General features: G+C 39.4%; 1 protein-coding gene across 1 annotated transcript in view; it reads left to right on the top strand.

Moving 5' to 3' along the window:
- LOC132400486 (synaptotagmin-like protein 1) overlaps positions 1–21,873 on the top strand; it is a 223,361-nt gene that overhangs the window by 73,867 nt on the left and 127,621 nt on the right. The window contains exons 3-5 of the mRNA XM_059981477.1: positions 292–388; positions 2,048–2,111; positions 3,346–3,394. Of these exons, the coding sequence (XP_059837460.1) occupies positions 292–388; positions 2,048–2,111; positions 3,346–3,394 (210 nt within the window). The remainder of the gene's footprint in view (positions 1–291; positions 389–2,047; positions 2,112–3,345; positions 3,395–21,873) is intronic.

Genomic DNA, 21,873 nt, shown 5'->3' on the forward strand with positions numbered 1-21,873 from the left:
GGGGGCTCACGTTTCCTCCCACAGGCCAAAGACATACCAGTTGGTGGATTAATTGGTTAGTGTAAATTGTCCTGTAATTAGGCTAGAGTTAAACTGGATGGTTGCTGGACAGCACAGCTCGAAGGCCCAGCCGGGCCTACTCTGTGCCTTATTTCAGTACAACACAACTTCTAGCAAATGCTGAGTACCACCTCTTGATTTACACTTAATGGAGAATGCATGAAGGTTGATTTTAATGCTCAGGGAAAGGAAATTGCTCTTTGTGAGTTGCTGTTTACTTTTCATGCGCAGTTGTTCCAGATGTTGCTGTGAAGGCGTCACAGAATGCAAGTCCGCTTCTCAATCAAAGTCCTCCACATGCAGATCGTACCACAGATCCAGAGAAGAGGTAGGAAATCTTTGGAGATATGCACAATGCATACACATTTCATGGCACAGGAGCTAGTGAAGCTCTTCATTTGAAGAATTAAATGGATGGCAGAAATTTTACCCTTCTAGTTGAAGAACTTTCTTTGTTTTATCTTGCTTTTTATTGAATTTTCAAAGTTTTTTTTAAGAAACCAACTTAGTAATACCGTCAACATTTTCGTGTTTCATTTTAACTTGTTTATTTAAATACCTCCAGTATCTTTAAAACAGAGAATGGAATTTTACCAAAGCACATTAAAAATCTTTGCTAATATACAGATACTTAAATTTCAAGCCACATAGTGTTCAATAATTTATCACAGAAAAACTGTGCATTTGAATGAAATATATTTGCGCTGTTGCTATGCTTGCAATTCTTTTCAGTGTTAAAATGGGGCTCTTAATGAAGTGGAAGCTCATTTCATTTGGGACCTAATGTTAATAATTTCCCTTCCATCATATATAAATGCTGAGCTGAAGTTAATGAGCGGCTTCTGTGGCTTGTTCAGTTCCCTCTAGACAGTAACCCAAATGAATAGGTCTGTGACGGATTGGAAAAGGAAGTGGTGATAGATATTCCCAGTCTACCCTCCTCAGTACTATTCCTGACAGACCTGAAGATATCGATTTTGAAGGATACAGCTTTCAAGCTTCCCAGGGAACAACGTCAATGACAAGATCTGATGTTTTTTTTTTCCTTTGGCTAGTTGGTTTACCCAAACATGGAAAGCCGTACTTTCATTCAGTATTCCCAGTATCAAGGCCCTATACTCTATCTGCATTCTTACTCTGGTTTTTGGCTTAATGTCCTTTAAAAAGAGAGGCTCTCTCGATAATCTAAACAGATCTACAAGATACCATCAGCAAACTTGGATACAACTTGATAGGTCCTGAAGAGATGTTTTGTTTAGCCTACTCTGTACCAATTCTGCTTAGTTCTTATAAGACTATAAGCTATTGGAGCCGAAAAAGGCCAATTGACCCATTGAGCTTGCTTTACTATTCAATCTTTAGCAAATTTTCCATTCAACTCCATTCTTTCACCTTCTCCTGTAACCCATAATTCCATTGCCAATCAATAGCCAATCAATCTCTGCTTTAAATTGGCCTCCACAGTCCTCCATAATAAGAACTTCACAGATACACTGCCCTCTAGCTTAAGAAATTCCTCCTCATTTCTACTTCAAAGTGATGTTCCCTTATGCTGAGGCTGTGCCCCTGGATTATAAACTCCCCAACAAATCGAAATATCTTCTCCATGTCCACTCCATCCAAATCTTTCCAATATCCATGAGGCTCCTAGAAGATCCTCCTCATCCTTCTGAAATCCATCAAATGCTCTTCAGATGTTATCTTTCATTCCTGGGATCATTCTTGGGAACTTTCTCTGGGTCTTTTCCAGGGCCAGCACATCTTTCCTTAGATATAGGGCCCAAAATTGCTCACAATATTCCAAATGTGTTCTGACCAATGCCTTACAAAGCCTTAGCAGTGCATCCTTGCTTTTATATTTGATTTACTAAAGAGAAATGGATACCATATTGTTTCAGGGAAGTACGTATTTTTTGTCATTTTACATCATTTTTAGACCTGAATTTCTTTCTTCATAACTATTATTTTGACATTTTTGTTTGAACAGCTCATCAAAAAATGCAGGATCCTTACCACAGACAGAGATGACGCCATCCAAGTTCCATCCACAGGTCAGAATCAGTGCCTTTATCTGTGAGACATAGGTTAAAAATAAAAGTTCCCTGAATCATTTGAAGTACTTCTGTTTCTATTTAGCTCCATATTTCTACTTGTGTCAAAGGAGGGCTGAAATGTCATATGAGCATCCTGGATGGCTCTGTTCTCTAAGAGTTGTTCCCTCTGAACATTGGACTCAACTAATCTAGTAGAAATTAGATATGAAAGCTAGAAGTTAGTAGGAGAAAACTGAAAGGTAACGTGGAGTAGGTGTTTGAAATAGCAGGTGATGTTTTAAAAATCTAGTGAACACCAGGAGATGAGTCAAAGCTGATCTACCTGAGCATGAGTTTGGTACAGCTTTTACCTTCACAGTTGACGAGATAACCAGTAAAGCTACATATTGATAACAGAATGGTGACTCACAAAGACTTAATTAAGTAGGTCCTGATTACAGAATAAAAATGATTATCTACAGATCTAACAGTAAATCCAATTATCTATTACAACAATGGGTACACATTATAACATAATGAATTCCTGAAACTTGGACATCATTGCCACTGCATTCCATGTCTCTACTTTTGTCTGTGGTTCCCTATTAACACTACCCTGGCTTTGCATCCACTCACTGCCAGATAGTTGTTTCAGCCAGTGTGGTAATTCACGTTCCTGGCTGCTTAGGATTGTGTATTCTCAGTTTTACTTCAGTACCGAGGTTTGCCTGTGTAATTCTGTCTCTCCGTGTCAAGATAAAGGATTGCCGGCAGCCTGCCTGTCCGTTCATTCTCTGGTTTGCCGTCCAACTCCAGCCATGCTCACGTCCTCGTCTGCATCCCAGCTCTATCTCCGTGCCAGTGTCCTGCATTTGGGTTCACCTGTTCTCAGCAACAGTATGTGCAGGGCTAAATTCTGAAGGTTCAAATTCAAGAGCACAAGCTTTCTCTGGCAGTACTTTAACACAGACATCTTGTTCAAATATGGATGCTCTCATCCATTCATTTTGCCCAACACTTTGCCCAAATATTTCCTCATTGACTGTACCTTGCTCAGCTTATGGAGGTTACTGCATAGGTGATTTTCAATTCAGAAATACAGCTTACTAGCACTGACAGTGATGTGTAAAATCAGTAAAACAGAAGAAAATTTAATAAATTAGAAAGGTTGTTGCAGATGGAAACAGTAAAATTGTTTTGTCCAAATCAGATTTTAATTTAATATCCTTTTCCTATTTTTTCCTTTATATAGGCACCTGCAGACAAACATGAAATAAAAGATGAAGCAGAGACCAGGGGAGGTACAGTACATTTACAAAGCTACTTGAAGGGCGGATTAGGATTTTACAGTACATACAGATGTTTCTGAACACACAACTAAACACCTTACTTGCAAAAACGCTCCTTAAATTTTCCTTTCTTGAACTCTCGTAGCTTAATATGGCCATCAACAACTAAAATTGGATTGATTAATGCCAAATCATGTTTATAAACCAGGGATGAGTACTGGTTATTTTGTTAATTATATGCAGCACATAATTAAAAACACCAGATTGTGACTGCCTATCAACTTTATTAATCATGATTAGTTCAAACATCTCAAAACTTCACTACATAATTTCAAACAATTATTTCATTCCTTAGTTTACTTTAATAACTTCCAAAACCCATTACTTATGCTCAGATACTGCTTACTCTTGCTGAATCTGGCTTGGGTCTGAATTAGCGAGTTCTTCTCTAAGGCCCTAACTCAGCATCTTCTTCTTTGTGGTGTGTCCAGATCAGATCTTATTTTATTGTTCTTTCGCTATCTTTTCTTCCTATTTAAGTTCTGATGTCAGTGCTGCTGGTTATCTTGCAATGCACCCTTTTATACATTTCTTCCCATTAGCTTAGAGACATTGCTTAGTTTATTGACAATTAAACTATAAGGAAATCCTTATTCATCTAAGTATGTGTTTCTTTAACCGTTTCAAATTTCTGCCTGGTGCCATTCTACAATTGTCTCAACTAACTGCTCCTTAATGATCAGAGTTATAAGACTGTTACATTCACAAAATGTCAGCCCCAGAACATCCCCATTGGCTTATTCTGTTCTCTGGGTGGTTTATAATGGGATATGGAGCAATCTCAGCGAAGTTTCTATGTTAATGCTGACCAAATATTAAACTTGTGACCTTCCTTTGCTGTGCAGCTTTATTCTTGGTTCTTAGCTTCTCTTCCCAGCCAGCACAATGCCCACCCAGAGCCTAAAGGGACACCTGATATCTCTCTCTAACTGCTGCAATTATGGTACTTTGTCTGAGAGACTGGTTCTTGGTTAAGTAATATCTCTTAGGAAATATTTCTGTGCATTATTTGCTCTAGCACCTTTTACACTTCTTCAGCATCGGGCAGCTATCTACTGATGTTGTAATAAGTGCAAGGATTATTTTTGCCTTTGCAAATATGGAAGTGGAGCTATACACTGCAATAACAGTCATAATTCAAAACAATCACTTTACAACTGGGAATACATTCCATATTTTGTTATATTATCATTAATTCAGTAGATACTCCGCAGACTGTCTCCGGCATACCCATAAGACATAGGAGCAGAGTTAGTATATTTGGCCCATCAGTTCTGCTCTGCAACGCATCCTTGGGTATGTTGGTTGTTAACACAAACAAAACATTTCACTATATGTTTCAATGTATATGTGGTAATTAAATCTAACTCTGAATCGGAATTGGACAGCGTTTACGTTCAGAACCGAAAATGTCCATTTGAATCTCCTAAAATTATCAGGTGCTGGGTGAAGTAGTATCTCTTGGGAACTAACTAAAGTGATCTAACTGTTGCTGTACACAGTCAATGGTGACACGACTGGCAGCAACCAATTACTAGACTTGTCAGTATGGCAATAACAACGCCTTCAGGGCAGGTTAGGAACCTCAGGGGAAGAGGTAACGACATGTCCATTTTAGAGTTGTCACAGACATTGCTTCCTACCTGGATATCTCTGAATGACATTGTATTCACAAGTTCTTGGTTTCCCAATGCTGTTTTGACAGAGGTCTGTAAAATAATTCAGGAAGACTTTATGCCATACTCTCATGCCTGAGTTGTTTCTCTCCTTTGAAGTCACAGCTGCCATGACCTCAACATTGATCTGAGGTTCCACAGTGTTACAAGGCTATTACAGGTTGGGGCACTAGAGTTTGGAGTTCAATTCCGGCGCCGTCTGTAAGGAGTTAGTATGTTCTTCCTGTGACTGCGTGGGTTTGCTCCGTTCTGCTCCCACAGTCTGAAGACGTACCAGTTAGTAGGTTAATTGGTCATTGGAAATTTTCCCATGATGAGGCTAGTGTTAAACAGTGAAGTTGCTGGGCAGCAGGGCTCATTGGGCCAGAAGGTATCCACGCTGATTCCACACTGTATCCCTCAATAAAAAAATCTCTACATTTATCTCTAAATAAATAGATATTGGTTCTTCCCAAGCATCTGGAGCAGTTAGTTAGTTCTCAACCTGCTGCACTCAGGGGATCCAAGCACTGTATTCATGCAGAAATGTATTTCACCCGCTGTGATTTCATGTACATTCTGGCATTGGCAAGGTTAGTGTCAGAGAATGTAGTCAAGTGCCAAGCAAGGACGTCCATTAATAACCTGGACCTTTTCCTTAATAAGGGTTTCTGTCTCTCAGTGTTGAGGTTATGGATAACTAAAAGTCAGGCATATTTTTAGAAAGCACACAAGAGGGCTTCATTCCAAGGAGATTCAAGGTTCAACTTTATTATCAAGTATGTTTATCATATGGACCCTTGAGATTCATCTTCTTGCAGACACCCACAAAGCAAAGAAACACAATAGAATCCATGAAAGACCACACACAACAATGGCTGACAAACATCCAATGTGCAGAAGAGGACAAATCATGCAAATAGTAAAACAAAGGTAAATACAGAATATAATAAGTAAGACATGAGGTTGCACTGTATGGCATTTTCTGTGGCACATTTTGCCCAGAGGGGTGTGATCTGGGAGGCAGGGTTGGTATTGAAGGCAGCCATTTATTTCCCTGCGACCTTGCTCCAATACACATAGGTTTGCTGAGTTTGCATGGCCGGCCTACTGAATACAGCACCTGATCATGGAATAACATAGCATGGCAACTTACCCTTCAGCCCATTGCTGACCATCAGTATCAACTTCCATTAGATCTACAATAATCCCACTTTACTCTCTCCACATCCCTGACAACTCTACCCTGATTCTACATTCACTTCCATGTTAGGCTCCATTTACAGTGACCAATTACTCTACTGACCAGCTGTGGGAGGAGATTGGGCCATCCAGAGGAAATCCATGTGGTCTAGATGCGAAATTGCAGACCCCACGAAAGCAAGAATGGGGACTGAAACTGTGTTGCTGGACCAGTGAGACAGTGGCTCTACTAGCTGTGTCACTCAGCTCTTTTGCAAAAGGAAGAAAAGCATATGAACTCCCAGATCGAGGTGCAGACTAAAGAACAGCCAGATCAAGAGGGGCAGAAAGGTGGGGGGTGGGGGTAGACCACCAAGGAATGTTACAGCAGAATGGTACCTGTCTCATATCCCAGCAGAGTGGAATAGGGAGGTATTGATTTCATGGGCCACCAGGGACTTCCTTGCAGAGAAATGCTCTTCTCAAGGGGTGTAACATAATCCTTAAGCAGATGCCTGCTCCAGATCAACATTCTTCTCCAGTGAACGTAGCAAACATGTGTATCCTTCTGTACAGGAACACTTGTGCATAGCATTGTGTAAACAATCACAGAGATGGCTCAATACAGCAGAGGGAGAGGTTGCACTGATGAATCTCCAAAACAGTAATCTTAATTTTCACTGTTAAAATATGTGGGGATCTTCTCATCTAGAGGGTAACAGCCGGGACCACTTTCACCATTCCACCTCCTGCAATGTGATTCATTGATGAGGATCTCCAGATCTCCTTGTGTGAACTCCGAGCTGTTCCTGTCTCCATTACATCTTCTGTCTCCACCACAGCAACTATATAGTGGAGCCTGGAGGTTGGCTCTTTAAGAGCTGATGTCTTTCTCAAACAATTGAGCCTGGTCCCATTAGGGATAGTGGCAGTGAGATTTTACTTCCTGTGTGTAAGCCATCTTATCCATGTTTTAACACCTTTTTTTAATAACTACAATTTTTTGTGTCTATCATTTTGGGAATTAGTGCTATTTTTCCATTGCAGGTTGAGCGCAACAAGTATTTTCAAAGTGCCAGATCTTTGAGATAAAAAAAAACAGAATGTGATCTATGTTTAACCATGAGCAATTTTTACACTGGAATTGTTTTCAGTTTTGTTTCCATAATACTGGGCTACATTAACCACAGTCTCTATTTTGTGTACTACCTTCTCTGGCTCTAGTCCAAGTTTAATGTGTTCAGATATTCTATCAGGAACACAATGGAGATATGTTTATGATACTTATGTCAGTATTCGGAGAGCTGCAATTTTTGGGATACTCAAATAACTCTAACATGAGATTCAAAAACCTGAGGTACAAAGAGACTTAATTCCAAGGGGACGAGAATATTGAAGCAAGGATGTAATGTTAAGGCTTTACATTGGTGAAGCCTCACTTGGACTAGTGTGAGCAGCTTTTGGAATGTGGGGGAGTTGGGGGGAGGGGCAACAGAGCACGCAGAAGAAACCCAAGTAGTCACGGGGAGAAGATACAAATTTCCTTACAGGCAGAAGCGGGAATTGAATGCCTGTCAGTGTTCACTCCCACTGTAAAACTATGTGCTAACTGTTGTGCTACTGAACTGCCCAGTTTTAGACTAGGTAAATGCTTTGTCAAGCACTTGCAGTCTGTCTGAAACACTCACCTTGGCTCCCAGTTTCTAGTCATTTTAATTTGCCTTCCTGTTCTCAAACCAACATGTATGTCCTCAGCCTCCTCCTCTGTCAGGGTGAAGCCAGATGTAAACCAAAACAGAAATCCCTCATATTCATTCTGGGTAACCAATGCCCCAGGGGTATGAATTAAATCTTCCAATGACAGGCAACTCATTGGTTCTGTGTTCATTTCTTGCTCTTTATGATTCACCCAGGCTCTCTTACCCCTACACCCTTCTTTCCAACCCCTCCACTTCCCACAGGCTCCCTTTGACCCAATTTACCCAATTCCTCTCCCCCATCTTGTTCCACATGCCCATCACCCCTACACTTAGCTCACTTCCACCCCATCCTTCAACTGGTCCTGAATATTATCCCTCTCTTCTCTGGTTCCATTTAACAACTTTGTTACTTACCAGATCCGAGAATCTGCAGCTCTTGTTCTCAACTTACAGCCTCTAGCTTCTGGCTTTGTCTCCACCCTGCCTGTTCCCACCTGACTCTATCTGCCCATCATCCCCTTACGTACCTGGTTCCACTTATCACCTGCCAACATCTACCTCACTTACAAACACGCTGGAGGAACTCAGCAGGTCGGGCAGCATCTGTGGAAACGAGCAGTCAAGCTCGTTTGACTGCTTGTTTCCACGGATGCTGCCTGACCTGCTGAGTTCCTCCAGTGGTTTGTACATGTTGATTTGACCACCGTATCTGCAGTATACTTTGTGTATCTATCTCACTTCTTGTGTACACCCCTTTATAGTGTCTCTTTCCCTTCTACACTCTGTCTTGATGCAACAGTTTAATCTACCTGTTGAATTTATCCAGAAGTCTCTCGAATTATCTTAGAATCAAAGAATGATTTGAACATGAAAGGAGGCCATTGGCTTGTCATGTCTGCATCAACTATCCACCAGAGTAATTTGTTCACTGCCCTTTCTCCAAAAACTTACGATTTCTGTCAGCATTGATGACACTTATACGATTCCACCTTCAAGGCCACGGTGAACCTTTCTTCACAACACCTGAAGGCAGTTTTCCAGCTTGCAACCACAGAGTGTGGTCAAAAATATTCCCTGATGTCATTTTTAATTCTTTTAATTCTTTTCTCCTCTATGCCAACCTCCTAAAGTCCTTGACCCCTTCATCAAAGAGATCAGTCTTCCAATATCCACTCTACCCAGTCCCTTTAGAATTTTACATCTTTCTATCAACTCAAATTTCTTTTGAAAGCAAAGAGTTCCAGCCTGTTTAATCTCTACTTCTTACGGTAGTTGCTCATCCCCAAATCTTTTTTATCTGGGCCCTCTCAAATGCCCTCACATCCTTTCAATAATGTAATGATGCTGGGTAAGTGTTTTATGAAGGTTCAGCATCATTTCTCAGATTTTATACTCTGTTTCTGCTGATAAAGTCACGAATTATTTATGCTTAACCAACCACTCTCTCAACCTGACTTGCCACTTTTGATGATATATGCGCTCTTGCACCCAATGTCAACTGAAGCTTCCCCAGTTTTTGAACTATTTCCTCTGTTACAGATGTTTCTTTATATTCTTTATAACAAAATGCACCACCTCATATTTCCCAGCATTGAACTGCATCTGCCATGAGTCTGCTCATTCCACTGGCCTGTTTGCAATTTGCTGCAATCTATCATTGACTTCTTCACATTTTGGATTGGATTTGTTGATTATTACCGCTGAGGCACAGTGAAAAATACATCTTACATGCTATCCACACATCCAAAAATGCCTTGGGGTGGTTGACTATAGAACAATAATAGAATGCAGGATAAAGTGCAACAGCTTAGAGAAATTGCAGTCCAGGTAGACAGTAAGGTACAAAGTAGATTGTGAGTTCCAAAATCCATTTCATGATACCATAGAACCATCCAACATATAGCAGCAGGACAGAAGCTGTACTTCAGTTTGTCGGTTCATGCTCTTAGACTTTTTTTTTAACCTTTCTGTCCGATGGGAGGGGAGAGAAGAGAGTGTTTGTGAGTGGGATATTGGATTATGTTGGCTGCGTTACAAAGGCAGTTGAGAACTGGAGACAGAGTCATGGAAGGGATCTGGTTCCCATGGAAGTTGTAAAATTAGTCAGATCCACCCAGGGTACTTGCCTCCATAGTATCCAAGACATCTTCAAGGAGCAGTGTCTCAGAAGGGCAATGTCCATGATCAAGGACCCCCATCACTCAGAGTTTGCCCTTTTTCTCATTATTACCATCAGAAAGGAGGTACAGAAGCCTGAAGGTGCATATTCAGTGATTCAGGAACAGCTTCGTCCCCTCTGCCATCTGATTTCCAAATGGACACTGAACCTGTGAAAGCTACCTCTCTTTTTTAATATTATTTTTGATTTTGCACTATTTTCAAGTTAACTATTTAACATATATATATACTTACTGTAATGCATTTACACATTTTTTCTAGATATTATCATGTATTGCATTATACCGCTACCAATAAGTTAACAAAATTCTCCCCCAATAAATTCTCCCCAAACAATATTTCTCATACTGATAATCATATTTTCCCAAAATAAGTTAACAAATTTCACAATATATGCCAGTAATATTAAACTAATTCTGATTCAGATGTGCTGAGCTGTGTTCCTGAAGTCAATTACTATCTCATTTGTTTTGCTGATGTTGAGGGAAAGATTGCTGCCACCTTGACAGTTGGCTCCCCTTCCCACACTCCAATTTGTCCATATTTGAGATACAGCCCACTACGGTGTATTACCCACCAACTTGTAGATGGATTTAGAGCAGAATCTGGCCATGAGAGTACAGAGAGTAGAATAGAGGGCTGAAGTGCAGTTTTCTGAGGTGTTAGTTTTGGGAATAGTTGTGGAGGAAGTGCTGCATAGATGCAGCCTATATTTATTGGTCAAGATGTCAGGATCCATTTGCAAAGGGACACATAAAATGCTGCAAGAACTCAGCAGGTCCACAGAATCTATGCAAAGGAATAAACTGTCATCATTTTGAGCCAAGAGTCAAGTCAAGTCACTTTCAAGTCAAGACTCTTCATCCTGGATAAAGGGTCACAGCCCAAACTGTCAACAGTTTTTTTTCCTCTCCATAGATGCTGCTTGACTTGCTGAGTTCCTCCAGCATTTTGCATGTGTTGCTCTGGATTTCCAGCATCTGTGTAATCCCTTGTGTTTATCTAGTGGGAAAGAAAGGTGATGAGACCCAGTTTGGAGTTAGTTTGGAATGATAGAATTGAAGATGGAGCTATAATGAATAAACAAAAGTCTAACACAGACGTCTTTACTATCCAGATTCTCTGGAAGTGAGTGCAGGGTCAGGGAGATGACATCCACTGGAGACCTTTTCTAGCAGAAGGCTAATTTCAGTGGTTCTATGCTGGCTGGGAGGCTAGAGTTAACACATCCCATAACCATTTTAAGAAGAGCAGTAGTTCAGAATGCAACCAAGACTTGTGTCAACATTATTATAACTTGCTTCTCCAAATCTGGGTCATTAGTATACAAATTAAAATAAGCAGAACATTGGGAAATGCCACCATTTGTCCTACTCAAGTCTGAATATTAATCAATTGTAATGGGTCAGAATCTGCTAGGAAGAACTTTTGTGCTCTTATCAGGCAGGGGCTTGAAATATTTTAGCTATTTTCCATAGCAGAACTTTTGGGACTTATTTAGAAGTTGTAAGCTGTTTAATAAAGAAAATGCTGTTGTTCATTAAATGGACTCTATGGCTCATAGGAACACAAGTTAGTTTTCAACAACTTGCTGGAATGGATCAGGACTGAAATTCATAAGAAATTGACGAAACCTCAGAGAAGTGCGTCAATTCAATGAAATAATTTGCACATTACCCTTAAGGCAAGCAGATAATTATAACAGAATGATATGTTCCTGTTCATGAATCATGAATGGTGTCAGAGTGGCAAGTGCATTGTCATATGAGTAACTTTCCTTCTACTTCTCGACTTAAAATGGCAGGCATGTGGTTAATGTGAGAACCTCATTAAAAATACATTCTGTTTCATAACCAACATGATAGATGGTGTATTGGGCTGATGTTGATGAATTATGCTTGAGAATTTATTTCCAATTGTAGCAATCCTAACATCTGGCACCTCATTTCTGCTGTTCATTAAAGCGTCTATTGTGATTCAAGCTGCAGAAAACTGAAAAAGAAATTGCCAACAAAGTTGGGATTTTCTTATAATAATTCTTTGTGTGGTGAGTGTCAGAGAAGAGTTTCAAAGCTGTGTAAAATGGTACAGGAAATTGCTTTTTCTTAAATGTTGTTCAATTGAATTAGTTCCCTATCCTTTCAAATAGCTGAAAGAGACAATTCAATTCTCCAGGGGGAATGTGAACAGATTTCAGTAATCATTTTTATTATCTAATTTTTGTGTCAAGGCACAGTGTGCTTCTAACACAAGTGTTTTCTCTACTGTTTATTAAAAGTTATGTGTCGTTCTGTGGCACATAATAATTTTGGATTTATGGTTCTCTGTTAATTGTAGAAGCAAATTGTGTCCGGATCAAACAGCAAGAATTAAGCTTGATTGTCTTTCGTGATTCATTGTTTTAATGCAAAAAGATTTGAGGAGATCAAATAGATTGAATCTGAAGGCTCATTCTATGTTGTCGAAGGAGATATTGGGCTTCAGAGGCTGAAGGAATAATTCTTTTGTTCAGCACTTTTTGTTTAGAATTAGATCCCTTTCCTTATTCCACCCCCACCATTGAGCACATCTACACAAGGCGCTGTCGCGAGAAAGCAACATCCATCATCAGGAACCCCCACTACCCAGGAGGTGCTTTCTTCTCACTACTGCCATCAGGAAGAAGCATCAGGACACACGCCACCAGGTTCAGGGATAGTTACTACCTCTCAACCATCAGGCTCTTGAATGAAATGGGATAACTTCACTCATCTTCACTTGCCCCAACTTCGAAATGTTCCCACAACCTATGAACTCACTTTCAAGGACTCTTCATCTCATGTTCTCAATATTTATTTATTTATCTATTTATCTATCTATCTATCTATCTATCTATCTATTTATTTATCTATCTATCTATTTATCTATTTATTTATTTATTTATTTGCTTATTTATTTATTTATTATTTCTTTCTTTCTTTTTGCACTTGCACAGCTTGTTGTCTTTTGCACACTGGTTGAACACCCAAGCTGATGTGGTCTTTCATTGATTCTGCTATGGTTATTATTCTATGGATTTATTCAGTATGCCCACAAAGCAATGACTCTCAGGGTTGTATATGGTGGCATATATGGACATTGAACTTTAAAATAGATAAAAGGGAAATTTCTACTGGGTTTACCAAACAGAACAGTTATAATTTTTCATTATGGTGCAAAATCTACTGAAAATATATTGTGGGAAAATTCAGATACATGAGTAAATTATTTTGATGACATAGGCTGATGATTAGCAGTGGTTTCAGTTTGGTTCAGATGCCAATGCTCTATTCACACAATGCTTGTGTGTAATATATGTATTTTGGGTGCACTATATCCAGAGGAATGTTGTTTCATTTGGTTGTACAAATGTGCAGTCAGATGACAATGGACTTGAATTCTTAGTAATGTAATGCATGTTGCATCATAATTGATCTGGTAGTAATTGCTTTGGATGTTCCAGATCACAGCTCCATACCATGGTTTACCTGTTATATTATAAATAAAGGGGTCTTCCAACAATTCACTTTTTCCAAATGGGATCAACACTTGAAGAGATTAAATCTTGGGTGATCCATGATTTTTTCCATCCATTAAAGTAAACATTTTTTAAGATTTGTTCCACATGCTTGCAGAAACATTACCTTTATTGATAACCAAAATGAGGGGAGTAACTGAATGAAATAAAAGTTCATTGTCACTTCTAAATAATGTATTCACAAAAAAGCAGGGATCAACACCAAACAAGAAGAAATAAGATCTCCAAGTTTATAATCTTATTATTTTGCTATTAACTTGTATAGAGATATCACAATGCAGAGTGTTGATAGCTGAGTTTTGTCTTTGTTAGCCCTTGTGCAATTCTAGTTAAACTTCTAAATCTTAACCTAATCAAGGCCTCACTAGTACACATGAAGCTAAACATCATAAAAGCGAGAGGTGCTGCTGATGCTGGAAATCAAGAGCAACACATTCAAAATACTGGAGGAACTCAGCAGGTCAGGCAGCATCAATGGAAAGGAGGCAACAGCCACATCATCTAATTTTCCTGAGTATTTTTTAGTAGGGAGAGAGAGAGCCACAGTAAATAGGAATAAAAAATCATTCCTTTTGCAGTAGTATTTTGGGAAAATATGATTATCAGTATGAGAAATATTGTTCCTTCTACCAAGAATTTTGTTGGATAGCTATCTAGTTTATTGGCTATAATTTGAACTGGCATTTTAAATATTGGCGTGTGAGTTACAAATCCTGTATAGATCAATGCTGCGACAGACTTAACCAAAAGCTATCTCTGTATTGATTTAACGTGCAGAGGTACTAACTGCTGTCAGTTTAACAAGTCATCATGGCTCTAGTCCGGTTTGCAACTTCAGTCATCAAGCATAAAAGGAAAAGTCATTGGCTATTCATACACTTCCCAGGCTTTGGGCTATTTAGAACAACTGTGCTGAACACATTGGTTGCTATAGTTATTAGATATAAGCGTTTCTAATCATCTGTAGTTTCTAATTACTGTCCATTGTTTCAATTCTCATTGAAGTCCATTTATTGTTGAATAATCACATTCTGCTGACTGACTCGTAATTATTTTGAACCACATGACAGTTCCTGTTATATCAAGCAATCTAATGTTCAAAGTTAATTTCTTATCAAAGTAGGTGCCTGTTACCTTGACATTCATTTCCTTGCAAGCATTTTCAGGAAAAAGACATATGCAATAGAAGTTCACAACAAAAAGCTGTGCATAAACAGCCATAGACCGAGAGACAGTCAACATGATAAAAGACAAGTAGTATGAATAAAATAATAACAAGAATAAGCGTTGTAAAGAGTCCTTGAAAGTGAGTCTGTAGATCGGAGAATTAGTTCAGAGTAGTGATGATTGAAGTTATATCCATTTGGTTCAGGAGCATGTTGGTTGTCAGTTAATAACTATTCCTGAACCTAATCTGTAGAGGATCTGTATCCTCTCAAATGGGAATAGCAAAAAGAGAGCATGGTCTGGACGGTGGGGGCTTTAATGTTGAATGCTGCTTCCCTGTGACTGGCTCCATATAAGTGTACTCAGTAGCGGGCTGTATCCATCACTTTCTGTAGCCTTTACAATTCCTGGGCATTGGTTGTTCCATACCAGGCCACAGTTAATAAAATAGTGGGTATCCATAGAAGTTTGTCAAAGTTTTTTGGGACCTGCCAAATCTACACACATCTCTAATAAGGCATCGGTGCAACCAATTAGAATACTCGATACACTCTGCATGTGTAGAACTGATTGACTCCTGATGAAGGGTTTCGGCCCGAAACGTCGTCACTACCTCCTCCCATAGATGCTGTCTGGCCTGCTGAGTTCTGCCAGCATTTTGTGTTTTTATTTATTTCCAGCATCTGCAGATTCACTTGTGCTGCATGTATAGAAGTTTGGCAAAGTTTTTAGAGACATGCCGAATCTAGACAAATATATAAGAAAGCTGAAGCTAATTGGAACCATCTTTGTGAATTGTTTTGATACATTAATGAAAAATATATACATGCTTTGATAGAAACTATGAAGAATAAACTCAAAATGAGAAGAAAATAAGTGAATGGACTATGCAGTCATTGAATAGGCAATGGTTAGGCCATCAAGAAGTTAATGGAAAAGTTCTTGAAAATTTAAGAAGGAACCGGATAAACACTTGGCTTATAAAGTTATTGAAGGAAGTGCGTGTGTGCATGTGTGAGTGAGAGGGAGAGAGAAAGAGGAAGATAAAAAAAAACACAAATTGCTCTAACTGTTCTACATTGACGTTATTAGCTGTAGCACAATGAATGAGGAGAGAAAGAGTGTTGTCCAAGAAAAAGAAGCCTCTGTGTTTCTTTTGGGTTATTTTCATGGACATGTTGCGCAACAAATTCTATTTTCAAAGGTTATAACGTGGAACTGCTATAGTGATTATTTACTGTAGACACAGTTGGTTTTGTATTCAGATTCACAATGTCATTAAGCTCACTCTGTGACTGGGAGCTGGTTCGCACGAGTTATGGATTCAGATAAATAAATGCAGCACCCAACAAACAAGAAGCCATTTCATTACCCCAGATGCTTTGATGTGCACCGAACACTCAGAGTCAATTTTGCTGCACGCTGTTGGTTTGATTTTCTTGACACCTCCGAGATTGTTATTAGTTTATGCATTTTTCTTTCATTCAGAGGAACATTTAAATGTTATTTACCTTCAAGAATTCATTCTGCCAGGAATCTCACCCATTGGATGAGCACATCAGGAAATGATTACAATGCTAACCATAATCTTCTGTTCTTTAGTTCTAATGGACAGAGTGCTAAAGGAAGTATAGTCCTGGTATTTTGATATATGTGGCTGCAAGAAGTAGATCAGCAAAACGAGATGAAAAAATTAGCCCTTAAGAGCAAGATGTCTCCTTACTTCATTAGTGATATCTTTCATTCAAAGTCATACTCTAAGTGTGAGACAGAGATTGCTAATGATAGATTGGTGAGAATAAATGCCGTGCAGTTAGTGCTGATGAAGTTGGTCAATAATATTTTGTGACAGCTCGTTTGAAGCCTTTGAGTTTGTGCCGCTTTCAATCTGTTTTAGAGATTTGTGATATTCTTGTAAGTACTTTCATTTTGTTTTTAAATTCTGGATAATTTCTGGAGCTGAATTGCTTTCCAAAGCAATGTCTATGTGTTCAGGGCTGCCAGGAATCATAAACAAGCGTTTTTATTCCTGTTGGAAAATGTAAAACTAGACACTCAGTGGCCACTTTATTAAGTACACCTGTACACCTACTCGCTAATGCAAATATCTAATCAGCCAATCATGTGGCAGCAACTCTATGTATAAAGGTATAAAAGCATACAAACATGGTCAAAAAGGTTACGTTTTTGTTCAGATCAAACAGCAAAATGGAGAAGAACTGACTTTGACTGTGGTCTTCTGCTGCTGCAGCCCATTCAATTTAAGGTTCAATATTCTGTGTGTTCAGAGATACTCTTTTGCACACCACTGTTGTAGCACATGGCTATATGCATTGCTGTTGCAATCTTGTCAGTTTGAACCAGACTGATCATTCTCCATTGACCTCTCTCATTAACAAATCATTTTTGCCCACAAAACTGCCAATCACTGGATATTTTTTTGTTTGTTTTTGCACCATTCTCTGTAAATTTGAGATTGGTTATGCATGAAAATTCCAATCATCAGTTTCTAAGATACTCAAACCACCCTGTCAGGCACCAACAAGCATTTCCTGGTCAAAGTAACCTAGATCACATTTCTTCCCCCATTCTGGTGTTTGGTCTGAACAACAACTGAACCTCTTGACAACGTCTGCAAGATTTCACACACTGAGGTACTGCCACATGATTGGCTGATTAGATATTTGCATTGATCGGCAAGCGAACCCAATAAAGTGGCCACTGAGAATATACTCTAAACAAAATGCTAGGGTAATTTCAGGCAGAGACCCCTTATCAGGACTGAGAAGGAAGGGGTCTCGGGTTCACCTTCATTCTCAGTCCTGATGAGGGGTCTTGGCCTGAAGCAGTGACGATTTATTCATTTCCATAGATGTGACCTGACTTGCTGAGTTTCTCCAGCATTTTGTGTGTGTTGCATTGAGTATATTTTTACTGTCTATAAGGACCCAGTAGGGTGATATCTGAATAGTCACTATTACCTATAAGTAGCCAGAGGAATTCTTTCCATTTATAGGATGAATTCTGCGAAGCTCTGGTCTCTGGTTTTCCCAGATCTCAATTTTAACAGTAGTTCTTTTATACTAGTTTTTAAAAGGACATTTGGGAAATTAAGGTTCAAGACTTGCAATTTGTTCAGCATTAACTTGCATGTTGTTCATATTGTTCATGTTCTCTGCCACTTGGCTTTTGATTATGATTGCTGTTGGTTGCTGACTCTGGACTGTCTTTTTCTGTGGTACCACAACAAAACTCAGGCTGTCTCAATAACCTGAGTTGTAGGACTAGTAAATTGACTCTACAACACAGGATATTATTTTCTAAATTTGAGATTGAAAAGATGGAAAGTACATTCTGTCCAACTTGAAAGACTTTGACCATTTTCAACATAATTTCTCAGTGTTAATTGATTTCTCATGAGAATAAAATTAATTCTCTAAAAGATGCATTTTTTAAGTCTGAGATCATCAAGAATAATTCACGTGCTTTAGTTAGGTATACAAATTCTAGCGTTGCTTTATGTGGTTTCCTGGCTCACCTATAGATTCAACATTAAAAAATCATTCTCATTAATCATGGAGAGTTTTTAATCTCTTAAGAAAAACACTTGACTGGGTTATCTTGAGGTTCTTTCAATGTTTAAAATTTTATTTATTTTGAAATAGAGCATGATAACAGGCCATTCTGATCTGAAGAGTCCACACAGCTCAATTACACCCAAGTGACCAATTAACCTACTAACCCATATGCCTTTGGAATGTGGGAGGATACTGGAGCACCCGGAGGAAACCCACACGGTCACAGGGAGAACGTGTAAACTCCTGCAAGACAGAATTGAATTGAAACAGAGTAGTTGCACTATCCTAACTGGCGTGCTACCGTGACACCCTAACTTTGTTGTCTATTAATATCCTTTAAACACAGTTGTTATACAGATGAGACTGCACCCCCTGTCTGTTATCATCTGTTTTATTGAGGTAACAATGAGACTGTACTCCCCATGCCAAGGCAGCATAGTAGCATATACTTACAGTACAGGCAACTTGGGTTCAATTCCCACCGCTGTCTAAAGGAGTTTGTACATTCTCCGCATTACCAAGTAAGTTTCCTCCGGGTGCTCTGGTTTCCCCCCAGTATCCAAGGACGTACCATTTGGTAAATTGTCCCATGATAAGGCTAGGATTAAACTGAGTGATTGCTGGACAGTGTGGCTCGAAGGGGCAGAAGGGCCTATTCCATGCCGTATCTTAATACAGCCATTGTCCAGTTCTAGCAGTAAGGATGTGGTCTACAAATTACAATGGGAGATAGAAAATGCATGCCAAAAGGGCAGTGTTACAATAGTCATGGGGAACATCAATATACAAGTAGATTGGGAATATCAGGTTGGTGCTGAGTTTCAAGAGGAGCGATTTCTAGAGTGCCTAGAGTGCTTTTTAGAGCAGCTTGTGGTTGAGCCCACCAGAGAATCAGCTATTCTGGACTGGGTTTTGTGCACTGAACCAGAATTGATTAGAGAGCTTAAGATAAAAAGAACACTTAGAGGAAAATGATAATAATGGGATCAAATTCACCCTGAAATTTGAGAAGGAAAAGCTGAAGTCAAATGTATCAGTGGACTAAAGGGAATTACTCAGGCATTGGAGAGCGGTTGGCCGGAATTGGAAAACAATTCCAGGGATAATGGCAGAGCAACAATGGCCGGAATTTCTGGAAACATTAAAGAAGGCACAGGATAGATACATCCCAACAAGGGAGAAGTATTCTAAAGGCAGGATGACACAACCATGGAACGGAAGTCAAAGCCCGAGAAAGGCCATATAATAGAGCAAAAATTACTGGGAAGTTAGAGGATTGGGAAGCTTTTAAATACCAACAGAAATTACTAAAAAAGTAATTAAGAAGGTAAAGATGGAATACGAAAGTAAGCTAGCTAATAATATTAAAGAGGATACCAAAAGTTTCTTCAGATACATAAAGTGTAAAAGAGAGGTGAGAGTGGATATCAGGCCACTGGAGAGGGAGTAATGGGGACAACAAAAGAACAGATGAACTGAATAAGTATTTTGCATCAGTCTTCACTGTGGAAGACTCTACAGTTAGATGCTACCAAAGAGAAAAGGTTCTTGGGAAACAGAAAGGTCTGAAGGTAGATAAGTCATCTGGAACACCCTACAGTTCTGAAAGAGGTGGCTGAAGAGATTGTGGGTGAATTAGTAATGATCTTTCAAGAATCGCTAGATTCTGGAATGGTTCCAGAAGACTGGAAAGTTGGAAATGTCACTCCACTCTTCAAGAAGGGAGAGAAACAGAAGGAAGGAAACAATAGGCCAGTTTGTCTGACCTCAGTGTTGGGAAGATGTTGGAGTCCATTATTAAGGATGAGGTCTCAGGTTACTTAGAGACACAAGGTAAAAAAGACCATAATCAACATGGTTTCCTCAAGGGAAAATCTTGTTCAACAAATCTGATAGAATACTCAAAAGAAGTAACAAGCAGGAAAGACAAAGGAGAATTGTTTGTTGTTTTGTACTTGGATTTTCAGAAGGCCTTTGACAAGGTATCACACATGAGGCTGCTTACCAAGTTATGAGCCCATGGTATAACAAGAAAGATTCCAGCATGGATAAAGCAGTGGTTGATTGGTAGACGGCAAAGAGTGGGAATAAAGGGAGCCTTTTCTGTTTGGCTGCCGGTGATATGAGGTGTTCCACAGGAGTCTGTGTTGGGACCACTTCTTTTTTACTTTATACGTCAAGGATTTGAATAATGGAATTGATGGCTTTGTTGCAAAGTTTGTAGATGATATGAAGATAGGTGGAGGTTCAGGTAGTTTTGAGGAAGTAGAGAGGCTACAGAAGGACTTAGTCTGATTAGGAAAATGGGCAAAGAAGTGGCAGATGGAATACAGTGTCGGGAAGAATATGATCATTGACTTTGGTAGAAGAAATGAAAGGGTTCACTATTTTCTAAATGGAGAGAAAATACTAAAAATGGAGGCACAAAGGGACTTGGGAGTCCTTGCGCAGGATTCCCTAAATGTTAATTTTCAGGTTGAGTCTGTGGTGAGGAAGGCAAATGCAATGTTAGCATTCATTTCAAGAGGACTGGAACATGAAAGCAAGGATGTAATGTTGAAACTTTATCAAGCTCTGGAGAGGCTCCACTTGGAGTATTGTGAACATCGCTGTTTGGTTCTCTTATCTTAGACAGGATATGCTGAAACTGGAGAAGATTCAACGGAGGTTCACAAAAATGATTCCAGGATTGATTGTCTTGTCATATGAAGAGCATTTGATGGCTCTGTGCCTGTATCCACTAGAATTCAGAATGAGGGGAGACCTCATTGACACCTATTGAATGGTGAAAGGCCTTGGTAGAGTGGATAGAGAGAGAATATTTCCTATGGTGGAAGAGTCAAAGACCGGAGGACAAAACCTCTGAATAAAGGAGCGTCCTTTTGGAACAGAGATGAGGAACAATTTCTTTAGCCGGCGAGTGATGAGTCTGTGGAATTCTTTGCCACTGGCAGCTGTGGAGATCAAGTCTTTATGTATATTTAAGGTAGAGGTTGATAGATCCTTGTTTGGTCAGAGCATGAAGAGATGCAAGAAGAAGGCAGAAGATTGTGACTGAGAGGAAAATTGGATCAGACATGATTCAATTGCAGAGCAGACTCAATGGGTCAAATGGCCTAATTCTGCTCCTATATCTTGTGGTCTTACGGTCTGCACCCAGGTCAGCTCTTCTGAACCTAATCTGGCTCCTCCTGCAACCCGATGGCCCGTCTTGAATTCCTTGGCCTGACTTGCCTTCTCTGGACCTCCGGCCAGTTCTTACAACATCCTGGCCAGCTACTCCGTACAACAAACAACTCACTGATGCAGAAGACCTGTCATATTATTGGAGTAAAGAATAGCCTTATTATGTATAAAATCTCATTTACAAAGAGAAAAGCACTTTTGGTTGGCCTCCATTAGGCCTTTGTGTGCA

This window comes from Hypanus sabinus, chromosome 10, assembly GCF_030144855.1.
Source record: "Hypanus sabinus isolate sHypSab1 chromosome 10, sHypSab1.hap1, whole genome shotgun sequence".
Taxonomy (NCBI): domain Eukaryota; kingdom Metazoa; phylum Chordata; class Chondrichthyes; order Myliobatiformes; family Dasyatidae; genus Hypanus; species Hypanus sabinus.